The sequence below is a fragment of the Fundulus heteroclitus genome, chromosome 22 (genome assembly GCF_011125445.2).
Source record: "Fundulus heteroclitus isolate FHET01 chromosome 22, MU-UCD_Fhet_4.1, whole genome shotgun sequence".
In the NCBI taxonomy this organism is placed as follows: Eukaryota; Metazoa; Chordata; class Actinopteri; order Cyprinodontiformes; family Fundulidae; genus Fundulus; species Fundulus heteroclitus.
Window position 1 is genome coordinate 30,024,108 of NC_046382.1, and position 13,642 is coordinate 30,037,749.

Below are 13,642 nucleotides of genomic sequence, written 5' to 3' on the forward strand. Positions count from 1 at the left end.
AATCAAAGCTTTGGTCGCTGACAGCTGTTTCCCTGAGTTAAGTTAGCTAAGGTCCAATGATCCTCAGTTTCTGGGAATAACTGTTATTTTTGTCATCTCCTACAGATGATCTCCTCGATGCTTGATATTGTTTACTGGTGAAAATCCCAAACTAAATATTTCCCCCTCAAACGAATCTAAATAAGAGCTGTAGGTTTCATGGATTACTGTGCTTTGCAAATTGATAACCGATGCTCCAGATAGGACTCAGATACACCTTCCAGCTACTGAAATTAATTAAAAACTTGAAAACTATATTTTAAATTAATACGCCGGAAAAAGGTAAAGTGCATTCACTGGGTCGGAGTTTAAGTATCTCAGGGTCTTGTTCATGAATGACGAAAAAATGGAGCGAGAGATCGACAGACAGATTGGTGCGGCGTCTGCTGTGAAGTGGGCGCTGTACCGATCCGTTGTGGTGAAGAGAGAGCTGAGCCAAAAGGCGAAGCTCTCGATTTACCGGTCGATCTACGTTCCTACCCTCATCTATGGTCACGAGCTTTGGGTCGTGACCGAAAGAACGAGATCCCGGATACAAGCAGCCGAAATGAGTTTTCTACGTAGTGTGTCTGGGCTCTCCCTTAGAGATAGGGTGAGGAGCTCAGTCATCCGGGGAGGACTCAGAGTAGAGCCGCTGCTCCTCCACGTCGAGAGGAGCCAGTTGAGGTGGCTCGGGCATCTGGTTAGGATGCCTCCTGGATGCCTCCCTGGTGAGGTGCTCCGGGCACGTCCCACCGGGAGGAGACCCAGGGGAAGACCCAGGACACGCTGGAGGGACTATGTCTCCCGGCTGGCCTGGGAACGCCTTGGGATTCCTCCTGAGGAGCTGGCCCAAGTGGCCGGGGAGAGGGACATCTGGGCCTCCCTACTGAAGCTGCTACCCCCGCGACCCCACCCCAGATAAGCGGAAGAAAGAGAAGAATTTCCATTTAAACAACATGGTGTTCTTAAAAAAAGATGCTTCTGTCTACATCTCCTGTTTTGGTATAGAAACAACGTAAGTGTTTTTGCTTAATGAGGTCACCAACATATTGTCATCGTAATTATTTATCTGCGTAATATGTGGTGCAGTTTAAGCAGTCTTTGCAATAATGACATTGTATATAGTGATAGTACAGTAACAATGGACGTGCAGTATATTGTGCAGCCTTACTCTATTTGTTTACATTTATCATCCCAATTCAAAGAGAGAAAGCCTACTGGTGCCAGTGCTGATCCTTTATGTGTCTTTCCTGCGTTGTGTGCATATGCTAAGGGCGGATTTATGTCATTTCTCTGCTTTGGATTGTGGGAATGATTGAGTTCCAGGTATAGACAATATGACAACACTGTAGGTGTATTGGGTTTCTGTTCAGTTTTCCTTTTGGTTTATGGGCATGCGCTTTCTGATATCAGCTGCCTTGGCTACCTCCATTTATGGCCCAGAATTAAAAAGAACGTAAATAACTGAATAGCTCTGGCTACCGACCAGAGAGGGTTTTAATCAGGGGATCAAGCGGTCTCAGCAGATTGAAAATGAGTTCCTCCTTTGAGTCCCCATTACAATAATAAGAGGAGAGGACGGGTATTTGTCCTTGTGAAGCAGCAATTATTTGGACTCATTTGGAGCCAGATTGCTTTTTTTAAGCCAACAAGTATGCTTCTAATTGTGATTATTTATACTTGAGCTCCAGCTGTTTAGCGTGAATGTCATTTCTCCCTGTGGTGCTGAGGGAGTGATTGTTTTGTGTGGGAGCGCAGCCCTGCAGCAGTGAGTGGGTTGTGTTTGGACGACTTGTGGTTTAGCTGTAATTATTCAAACTGTCCACTCATAAAACACATGATTATGGGAAGTCTGGGGCGCACCGGAGGGAACGCAGTTAATGCAACAAGGAGCTTCAGATTTTCTTTCAGAGCTCTGCCTCTTACAAAAGTTTAGAAATGATGGTTTTGTTTGTATGACAATACATCAGTCGCTGGAACACATTAAAGCGAGTACTTTAATGTCTCTTCAAAGTGTTTTTTCGTACAGTTGGAGCCCGGACAGCAGTGGATGCTGAATCGTTTTCTCTGTGTTTTGGTCACAAAGGGCAGATGTTGCCAGCATGTGGAACACATTCAGATCAGTTTCTGAGTGGCGTTGAGGTTTAGAAGAACTTTGTACTTAACAATGCTGTTGTTTACAGGATAATCTTGAACTGAGTGCAGCGAACTCTGTACAACATCTAAAGCTGATGTAAATGGCCTTAGTTTTCCTTCCCGCTGGGGGGGGGGGGGGGGGGGGGAACCAGCGGTCAGTGAGCGAGAGGCAGGGTACACCCTGGATAGGTCAGCAGTCCATCACAGCAACATGGTGACTGACTGGGCAAACAGCCATGCACACAGTTACTCTTTAGGGGAATTTAGAGTGACAATTTAAGGAAAAAAATGTTCTCATCCCTAACCGAAAAAAAAAACCCTAACCCACCGTGGTGTCTATGATTTAAAAAGATCCTCGGTAAGCACTGTTGCATTTATTTAAACTTGTGATTGATTTTCAAGGTTTGCAAGATGACAGATAATATCGTTCATGTTGCTTTTCTAAGCATTAGCTCCAGAAAAGCATCTGGAAAGAAATAACAGCTAGATTTTCAAAAACCTTGAACAAAAAGAAGTGAACAAAACCGTGGACTATATGTTTGATATTTCGTGCTTTTCACCAAAGTAATTAATTTATCACTGTGAAGGAAGAATAACAATATTTTGAATGGTGTAACATAAGGCAATGGAAACGTTTTCCCCTGAGACATATATGATACTCAAGCTAACATTCCTCCCAGAGATTTTATTTTGCAAGAGGCATTGCAAGTTTCAAACAAGTCATTTTATAACCTTTAAATGAATAGTTTTGTCTTGATTAACTTGTTTTCCCTTATGTTGGTGCAAACCGCTAACATTACACTCAGCTGGGAAAGCATAAAACCACCAGTAAGGGGTTCAGTAACCTCTACAAATTTTAATGTTTCGCCGCTTTAGGACATCTGGTTTAAGTTGATGAGTAATCGGTACAATATGATAACAAGCTGTTGACTGCATTCATTTCCTCAAATCAGATGTTTTGCAGGCAGACCACATCTAAGATACATTAGAGAATGGCAGGGAAACTCTTAAACTGACCAAATGTGCTTTTTTTCTTTGTAAAAAAGTTTTATTCAGAAATTGTATATTTAAAACATCTTTTCTTCATCTTCAGTTGCGTATAAATAGTTTTTTGTTTTGTTTAAATGTTTTATCTTTACTATGTCAAATTACAAAATTATCAGAGAAGAGAATAATATAAGTTGTTTGGTCATTTGCCACACCATTAAATTCTGTAACACTGTCATTCTTCGTTGCCCTCATTTAATCCCTCATGTTTCTCAGGTTTCCCAGCATTTTTTGCTTACATTAAGCAAAAATTAGGCTGAAATTGCCTTTTAAATACAGAATATTCAAGCATGACAAGTGGGGATGTTCATAAAGGAAAAATATATTTTTTTGTTTGCACAGCATCAACATTTCACAGATTACAAAATATATTTTAAAGAACCTGTAATCAGTATGAAATGACGGAGTCCATGTGTTAGACGAGTCGTTTCGTAGTTTGTCAGAAACCCCCATGGTGCTTCTAATGCAAAGACAAGCATGGAAAGGATGCATTTTTTGTGTTTTCACAAATTAAAACAAGGAAAATAGCCGTTAGTTTTGCACTGATGGCACGGAAGCCAACGCCTACTGTTATTGACACCATTTAAAGGCGATGCTGTCTTCTTCAGGGCTTTATAACCAAAAGTTGTTGGTGAGTCTGACAACTAGCCAACTCTGTCAACGAATCAAAGAGTAAGTCAAAGCTTAAAGCCCAAATATCCAGGCTGATAATAATACCAGCTACCCTAGAGCTTTGCAAAACTGGCAGAATTTTAATGTTGTGAAATCTTGTTGTCACAAGATCCATTACTCTCCTGTAAAAGAAGGCTGGACGTCGCTGGTTTCGGGATGTAGTCAGCACGGCTTATGACTTCTCCTTTCAGGTCAGGATCCCAATAATCTCGATGGTGCCTATCCATCTGTCTTTCTGTCTTGCAGACTAAACTTCCTGTACTGTTGTTGGGCCATTCCTCTGACCTGAGGCCGGGGGAGTTTGTGGTCGCCATCGGCAGCCCGTTTTCCCTGCAGAACACGGTCACTACGGGAATCGTCAGCACCACTCAGCGAGGAGGCAGAGAACTCGGTCTTCGCAACTCCGACATGGACTACATTCAAACGGACGCCATTATCAATGTAAATGTTAAAGGCCGGGTTTTGTAAAACTGCTTTCCTTACACAGAAAATTACAAAAGTTGTTGCTTTTTATTCACAGTATGGTAACTCTGGAGGGCCTCTGGTAAATCTGGTAAGCCACTTCATTCTTGCATTGCCAGCCTACAAGGCCGGTTTTTCACCCCAATGTGTTTTCAAAATCCCTCTTTTTTTTGTTTTCTTAGGATGGCGAAGTGATTGGGATCAATACGCTCAAGGTGACCGCTGGCATTTCCTTCGCCATTCCTTCAGACAAGATTCGACAGTTTTTGGCAGAGTCATATGACAGGCAGTCCAGAGGTACAAGCCCTCACTAACACACCTGCTGACACTTCATTAATCCTCTTGAATCAACCACATGAAGCCCTAATGATGAACAAAAGAACTGTGTAAAAACGCATTTGGAAGCTCTGTAGGCCTGTAAATACTTAAATACCTGTAAATGCCCAATCACTGCTCTTCGCACCTAAGGGCAGGGATTGGTCAGAGTTTTGTTCCTGCCCTCACACCCCTCTGTCCCTCAAGTTCCGGGCGTATCGCCTTATCTATTGGTTGTCCCACATTCCAGTCATTCTGACGCGCTCACGTAATCCCAGTATGCATGAACGTCCCTAGTGTTTACATATCCGGTTAGCTTAGCAGTTAGCTTTGGTGTTAGCCGTTCATTATAGCTCTGCTGCTCTCACCGTATACTTTGAATATGGCTGAGAGTCACAAGAAGCAAACCGTGTACAAGTTTATAAAAAGAAGAGGAAGGCCTCTGTAGAAAGAAATAAGATCAGAATTGATTTGGGAGATTTTTTCACTCGATCCCCTTGAGGAGCAGAAGAGCAGGTAAGACGGTCTTGCGCATGCGCAGTCATTCAAAAAGGGACTTGGGGAAACTTCAGAAAAATCGCAGAGTCTACCTTTAAGTGATAAAACTTGAAGGTAATGACTTGCAATCCAGCTGTAGGTTTTTCCTTCGGCGCCAAGTGATGGAGAGTTTCTGTATACCCTTTATCTTACTCTATGTTAGAGTACTGTGTGTTGTCTAGTTTAAGGCTACTGACTTCTTAATCCCTCGATATGTAATGGATCTGTTGAAAGAATAAAGAAACAAGATGGTCAAAATTAATTTCAATCCTTTCTAAAGGTTAAGTGTGTCTGCAAGGCTGTAGTCATGATTAGTGCCCGTTTTTTTCTGCCTCCTGCCACGCCCACCTGCTCCACTGCAACCAGCCTCAGGCCATGCACTTGTTTTCTGCTCTCCTGCCTACAGATCTTTGCCAGATTATTGAAACTCCTGATAATAGATGTCAAGTGGTTTTCCGTATATCATCTCCTCGTTTTGACTTTGCTTCTGTCTCCTGGATTTTCCTGCCTCGCCCATGTCTGACTTCTACAGAGGTTCTAGTTTCTGGACCAGTACCTTGTTTCTGTGCCCTACAAGCCTTGCCTAACGTTTAGGTCTGTTTACTGACTTCTGCCTCAACGTGTATGACCCTTGCCTCGAATTCTGGTTGGTTGTTTGCTTATCTGTCAAGACACCACTGCAGTGAGCTAAGTCCAGTGTCTCCACTGCCAAGCTGCCACCTGCTTGTCCCTGCAGATGTTCCCTGACTTTCACCAGTTTTTCTTGTTTGAGCAAACCTTTTGACACAGACGCAGTGTCTGGCTGGAGTTTTGGACCCCCAGCTGTTAAAAAGGGAATCATTACACAATAATTAGTTTTATACCTCATCTATAGCCGTTCTGATGGTCTGCAACAAACAACTGAAAGTTGACAAATTGGCATTATGCATTAAGCTGTCAGGCCTCGGTATTACATGTTTTTCTGTTTATAGGCGGCTTAATTGTGCAACTAATAATAGTGAAGAAGATACATGATCACACCAAAGCGACTTCACATTTCTGACACTCATTTTCTGCGTGGTGTCTGTTTTTAGGGAAAGAAGATGCCAAAAAGAAATATATTGGAGTGAGAATGATGACTCTTACATCATCGTAAGTTCCCTTATTTTTTATTTTTCTTTGCACATTGTTTAACATTTGAATAAAACTTTACAAACCTTGGATATCAGGGAGTTGGAGCAATCTGTGAACCCTGTTTCAATGCCGATTGGTGTCAAGTTTTCCTTCCACTTCTCTACCTTCAGGCTAGCCAAGGAGCTCAAAACTCGACATCGTGACTTCCCTGACATCACCTCAGGAGCCTATGTGATGGAGGTCATTGCAAAAACGCCGGCTGCAATGTAAGAGAGACCCTGTGCCTTGATGGATTTAGATAAATTCAGTGAAGTACAAAGGCCCAGTTCCACTGGCTCGTCTTGGCCGTGCCTCAAACTGCTCCGCTCACTTTCGAGTTTCAGGAGCCATTTTTTTTTCAGGGCTTGCCCGGTTCCTACGGCTCTGCTGAGGAGTAAGGCCAAAGCGAGCAGACTCGAGAGAAGTTTTCTCAGAGGAAGTCTAGAAAAACTGAAGAGCAACACATTAGTATTAAGGACCAAAATTTAGTCTCTGAAGTGTCCATCCAGCTCTTGGGTACAAGTCAGCGGCTGTCTACCTTTCCCTGCTGCCGGCCCGTCTTACTGTGAAAAGACTCAGCAGTTTACCTTAGCAGCGCTAGCCGCTTTAGGGGAGCTCGAGGTTGAGCAACTCCTCATGCTCCCTGCTGGCAGGTCAGCCCACAGCCTGGTAGTTAGCACACATTCAAACCGATAAAAACAATATCACTGCGGTTAAAAGTCTTTCCAGCTATTAACGTGTTCTCCTCACTCCCTCCATGGTTGAGGCAAAATATCTAATATAAAGCTTTAAATTTTACCTCCGTGTGTGAAATTCCCCGGGTGAGACAGCGGTTTCCATCAGCAGCACTGACCGCTCTAGAGGAGCTCTAGCTCGGCCAATGCCTGCTGCTTTCACTGCTGCCTGCAGGCTGAGAATCCGCGCAAAATCAAACCGATAAAAATAAGTTCAGTGAGGTTTAAATCTTCCTTATTGACGTGTTCTCCTCACCGCCACCATAGCTGAGGCAAAAATTCTCATATAAAGCTTTAAATTGTAACTCTGTGAATGAAGACAGCCGGACGAAGGAGCGGTCTGCCCCTGGCACCAGGAGCTCGCACCCCAGGAAACCCCTGGCAGCTTCTGTGGCAGAGAGGCCTGACATTTGCAGGCTGAACAGCTCCAACACACAGATTGAAAGCAGATCGAGGAGTGGAGCTCTGCCTTATTTTATTATTAGATCTGTGATCCAGATATTTATCCAGCTGGATTACTCCTTAACAACATCCAAGACAACCTTATACATACAGTTATAGAAACATTATTTGAATTATTTTCTTTTATTTATAATGTGTTTTTTATGATTTACCATTACTCGCAGATTGCTTTAATGCTGCAAACAGGGCATGGGGCAGGGGGACAGGAGCTAAAGCAACACCACGGAGGCGTTTCCCCTCTTCCGGGCCTTTGTAGGCCGGTCGAATCACTAAATAGACGAAGATAATCCAAGCAGGGAGGAGCCAAGTCAGGCAGACAAAAACGAGGAGGGCCGGTGGAACTGCGCCTATAGCTTCTTTGGCTTTCCACACATCTCAATTTGGTTTAACCCTGCAATTAGGAGGTTTACTAGTACTTCCTTTCCTAATTTCATCATTTTAGTTAAACAGATGGGTATGCACACCCACCCAACCTGCCTACTGGGATGTAAATTCATTGCTTACTCCAACATGCCTGAAATGCTCGTCCCGCTAATACACTCCCCCCAACTCCCACAATCGCAGCCCACTCGGATCAGCTTCCACCCCAGCTCCAGTGGAGTGGGGAGCGGGAGACGCTGAGGTCAGCTGTTTCCTTCAAACCTCATGCTGGGAGGTTACTGGCTGCGCTGTGGTTTTCCTGTGCCTGCTCATCAACCCACAGTGGAGCAGCCCCTCTCCTTCAGAGTTTACTCATCGCTTGAATCGTGCAGATTTCTGCAGGACAACAGATCTGTGGTTCTTTTTATATTCAGGGTTTCTTTTCTGGGCTTCAGCTTTGGCTCTTTTGATCTTGGTCTGTGTTGTGTTGGCTTGGAAATCTTGACTATGACGTGGAAAACTTTCCATTAGCTGAGAGAAGCTGAAAGTAATGAAGGCAATGCATGATTGTTTTTTATGGAGAGTATATGAAGCTGAGATTTAGGAGTAGGCTAATTAGAGAACAAGCAGCATCACCAAGATCACTGGACCATATCTCTGCTGAGCAAGGCCCTGGTTTTTGTCAGGCATTGAAGGGGGTTTAGCCATATAATCCAGAGGGGGCGGGTATCGGACATGTCCCAAGGGGAGGAGGCCTAAAGGCAGACCCACCACTGGCCAAGAGATTACACCTATTATTTGCACTGGGAACGCCTTGGTATCCCTAGTCCCAGAAGAACTGGAGGATTTAACTGGAGAAAGGGAAGTCTGAAGATCTTTAACTGGAATCCTGCCCCTGAAAGTGATAGTCAGATAAGCAGCAGGAGAATGGAAGGATTGAACAGACTGGAGTACAATGATGACAATAAGCTTTCACATCCTGTTTAATTGTCCACATTTGATATTATTTCACATGTTGTTGTTTTTTGTTAGCTGTAATGAAAAGGACTCTAGATAAATGTATGGAATGATGTATCATGTAGTTGGTCAAAGGAAACCTGAAGGATCAAATCAGGAGACAGGCAACGACGTTGCAGCTCGGCTGTTCTCATACCAACAGAAACAAACTCCTGTGTTATAACTAAATGACCGCTGAAACAAAGAAACAAATACCTTTAATAAAACTCTTTTGAAGGTCTAAAGATGCGTTCACACCGAACGCGAACAAAGCAAATTTTTCACGTTGATCGCCTGCCGTCGGTCTCTTGACATTTCGCCTCCCTCTCTCAGACAATGACCGCTGACTACGTGCCGACAATGCAGCCAATTTTCCCCAAGCTCACTTCACCGCATCATCAAATAGGAGGCACCTCTATCCACTTAAGGTTTCCTCTTGTCTCTTGAACTCAACACGGGGAGATGGAGCTGATAGAGCGAGTCACCAATGGGCAAAGAGGACCCTTAACGTGACGCAAATTGACAGAAACGTTCAGATTGCTGAATCTGAGCAAAATGTCACTTCGTTCGGCGTCTACCGCGCCGTTCAGTTTCGCTTCACTCCGTTCGCCCAATTTGCAGACCATTAATTCACTCCAAAATGCACCTTTATGCGGGGATAACATGTAAATCACTTGATCTGTTTGCCTTGGTTGTGTTTGCCGTGAACACACCTTTATCGGTACAAGGCCAAAGTTAGTACCTGGTCCTATAGTTGGTGAGAGGTGAAAGTGACTGGACTCAATCTGGCTGATGTTTTCTTATCTTTGTTTGTCTCCTGTAGTTATGTAAACTATCAGTTAAAAATAGTAGTAAAAGTAAGGTGGGATGAAACTAATACTTTTTTTTTAACCTTTTGACAGTACGTCCTCCTGAAGTACAGCTATACCCAACAAAATATCAACTCATCCAATCAGTCCTGTAAATGAGTTTTCTCTGTGCCAGCAGTTTTTTTTAACCCCTTTATAAGTCTAAATCTCTTTATCCTTTCCTTTAGCGGTGGACTCAAAGAGCACGATGTCATCATCTCCATCAACGGCCAGAGGATTTCCACAGCGACTGATGTCAGCACTGCCATCAAAAGCCACGAGACCTTGAAAGTAGTTGTGCGCCGCGGCAACGAGGACGCCATCCTCACCGTTGTTCCAGTAGAGATTGACCCTTGACCCTCCATAGGAGCTGGAGTTCAGTTTAACTTATCATCCAGGGGACCTTATGTAGGAGGGATCTTCAGCTGACGCGCCCCCCTGTGGCCAAAGGCCCAGTGGCACCTTGCATCCGGGCAAAACTCCTGACTTTGCCTTGAAAGGAACGACTGTACAGACGCTCTAAAAGCAGCGCTGTGCTTTGTTTTATCTGTTTGTGTTTTCACTTTTAGCCCCTAATGCTTCTGTCAATGCTACTACTGTTTAATCAAAAACATTAAAAAAAACATTGGTAATTGTCTTGTTAGTTGTCTTTTTAATATGGACTTCAGCTCAGTCAGACCCTCCGCTTTATTATAAAGCAATGTAGAAACTCGCTGAGCAGATCGGATTTGTACGATTGTTGTTTTCTAGACTCCTATTTCCAAGTACTGTAGAATGTTTTATGTGATGTATACCGAGAAGACAATAAAGGGTTTACCAACGTTTGTTTGGACATTTGGTATGCCGACTTTTTCCATTTTCTTTCCATCTCTTTTCAGCGAGTCTTGCATACGTGCGCTGTTTTTGGAGGAGAACGAGCACCATGGCTGATGTATCAATATTATCTTTGCATGTGTGCAGAGATTTAGGTCTCCTCTGCTCATGCGAACGAGCACACAGAGAGAGGGGCTCGGAGCCAATCAGGGTCTGGTTTGAATTTGTTTTTATTGCCTTCATATGGGCTTGATAGCGCTCTGGTGCGATTGTTGGTCCAGGGACTGTGCAGACTGACCTCAGAGACAGACGTGCGAGCCAAGTGGAGATCTGACCCACCATATGCAGTGGTCACGGATGAAGGCTTTGCATGCATACGCACAGCGGTGTTGTGAGGGAGATTTGTTTACCGCATTCGTTTGGGAACAATGGTTTCGTCAATAAAAACTTCTGCCTTTCTTTGGACTACTTGTAAAATCAGAGCGGTTAAATAAAGTTATTGTTTCTCTGCGTTTTGCCCCATCATTGGTTAAATGTATGCATTTTTTGCGCTGTCTGGGAAGTCGAAACCTCAACTTCTTCGACGACGCTTGGCTGAATAACAGAGGAATTTTTTTTATTATTATTTTTTGCAGTTTTAGTGGTTTGTTTTCCCAGTACTCACATTTGACTTGCAGAGCATGTCTCTAATAACCATTGGATGTTTGTTCTGCCTTCCCTTTTTCCATTTCCATTCACCACATTTATTGCAGAGCAGCTTGCCAGTGATGGTCGGAATCTCCCATGAATGGTAAATGATCCCACGTATTTAAGCACATTTCTTTGGCCTGTGTTTGGTGGACCCTCATGATTGAAATCTGCGTTTAGATTTGGGCACAAATTAACCAAAAAACAAAACAAAAGGAGCGTGTCTCAGAGTGAGTAGCGCTGCCCCCTCCTGGTTCTCTGCCGTAGTTGCAGCTTTTAATTGACAACCAAGGTTGTTGCAAATAGTTTGAGCAGATGTTTGAAACTCAAGAATCCTTGTTGTTGTTGTGTTTTCTTCCCTCTTGGCAGTTGCGTGCATTCTTGCCTCATCCAATCAAAAGTTTTACATCATTTAAAGATTACGGTACAAACACAGAACATTGGGCTCAGCTGTGAAGTTTGCCTGTTAATGAGGTCATGACTGCGCTATACTGCCAAAACCTGAGTTCATAACAGTCATACTGGGCATGGCCGTGTTAGCTCACCTCCTCTGGGCCCCGACGCGGACTGACAGGTTCTCTGTGGGTCCAAAATCATACAAATGCCTGAAAAGTAAGTTCAACTCCATATGAGCGCAGTGTTATAGCTGTCCAAATTAAACAAGTGACTGAGAAAACCTCAACTAGTAAAGTAACAGTGATCCATTTCCCATCTGAAAAAAAAGAAGCCTTGCTCTAATATACACTCACCGACCACTTTATTAGCTACACTTTGCTTACCCCTGGCTAGACCCCCTTTACGCCTTTAGAAATTCCATAATGATTTGGGACAAAGATTCACAGGAGAAACAGTCTTCAGACATTTTGATTCCAAATTGACAAAACAGTGTTATGCAATTAATGTTGACGTGTCAGGGGCATATCCATAATCCAAATCCCCCGTTCCAACACAACACAATGACGCACCGCTGGAGTGGGATATGTTGACTGTGGAGGAGTACAATGAACTCATTATGTTCAAAAGCCAGGTTGGGATGATGACATCTTTGGCTTTATGGCATGATAGATTATTCTGATGGAACTAGCCGTCACTGCTTGGCTTTGGAAAACTCGGGTCGAAAAGGGCTCAGACAGGCTGTAGTGTTTAAACTATGCTCTGTCCTTATTAAGGGAAGAGGTCCTAACCCTGGTCCTCAAGTGTCCCTGCCCTGCACGTTGTAGATGTGTCTCCGTTCCAGGTCACCTGATTCCAGTGTTTGCAGGATCTCCTCTGCATGCCATGAAGTGCTGCAGGAGCCTCTAAAGTATTCGTTTATTTAAAGAGGGGCGGTGTAAAGAGGTGTGTCGGTTAATACATCCAACAACTAAACGTTTTCACTCATCCACTTGTGGCTTCGCCGTCCTTGAGCTTGGACCACAAAATTGCAGCGAAAGAAACAAAAGTGGCGGATGCTAGGACAGACTACATTCAAATTTTCTGCACTCCTAAAGACTACAAGTATGCGACAAAATGCATTTAAAGGCTAAAAAAAAGTGGATTTTGCATGATATGTCATGATATGGCAAGAAAACATCCGCCACAGCCAATGCAGAACCAGTCTGAACCTCTATTGCACAGCAGGATGGAGCTCTGCTTCCTTTTTCTTGATGCCAAGTTTTGACAAAACCTCCTGATTCTCGTTGCTGAATTTGAGACTCAACAGACCAAAAAATATTTTTCCACTATGTTGTCGTCCAAGTTGGGTGAGACTAAAATAAATTCACTTTCCTGTCTGAAGCTGATATTCGCGGCACCTGGTATGGTCTCCTGCTGGAGCTCGTGTGCTTCGAGATTTCTGATGCTGGGAGAGATTGGGAGAACAGGGGTTGCAATATTCCACTTACCATATTTGTAATAGGTAGTTCTTTTAACTCATTGTTGCCTCTCTGTAATCTCAAATCAGGCTGACCAGTATTCCTTGGACATCAACAAGGCAATTTTTGTCAACACAGCGGCCTCTCATTGGATATTTTCCCTGTTTCTGACCATTTTCTTTAAATTGGAGAGTTGGCTATGAGTGAAAATCCTAGCAGAGCAACAGTTTTTTTGACATACTCTGACCAGCTAATCTAGCACTGTGTGATTCTCAAAGTCACTTAAATCCCTTTCCCCCATGCTGATGCTCGGCTTGCTATACGTCAGCAGGTTGTGTTCACGGCACCTAGAAAGCCAAATACAATGAGTTGCTGCCTTGTAATTGGACGATTTGTTCTTTGTTCAAACGAGCCATTAAACCAGTTGCTGGTGAGTCTATGTTGCCACTTTATTGTCCAAAACAAACTGCTGGATGCAATGAACCCAAACGCTCTCATGGGGAATTTTTTGTGTTGTTTTACAAAGCAGAGGCCAGCCACTTCCAAA

At 43.6% G+C, this 13,642-nt stretch overlaps 1 protein-coding gene across 1 annotated transcript in view; it reads left to right on the forward strand.

Annotated features, from left to right (window-relative positions):
• Positions 1-10,581, forward strand: part of htra1a (HtrA serine peptidase 1a) — a 36,509-nt gene extending 25,928 nt beyond the window's left edge. The window contains exons 4-9 of the mRNA XM_012864950.3: positions 4,123-4,317; positions 4,397-4,429; positions 4,521-4,635; positions 6,264-6,321; positions 6,474-6,569; positions 9,931-10,581. Coding sequence (XP_012720404.2) covers positions 4,123-4,317; positions 4,397-4,429; positions 4,521-4,635; positions 6,264-6,321; positions 6,474-6,569; positions 9,931-10,099 — 666 coding nt within the window. The 3' untranslated portion in view covers positions 10,100-10,581. The remainder of the gene's footprint in view (positions 1-4,122; positions 4,318-4,396; positions 4,430-4,520; positions 4,636-6,263; positions 6,322-6,473; positions 6,570-9,930) is intronic.
• The last annotated feature ends 3,061 nt before the right edge of the window (positions 10,582-13,642 follow it).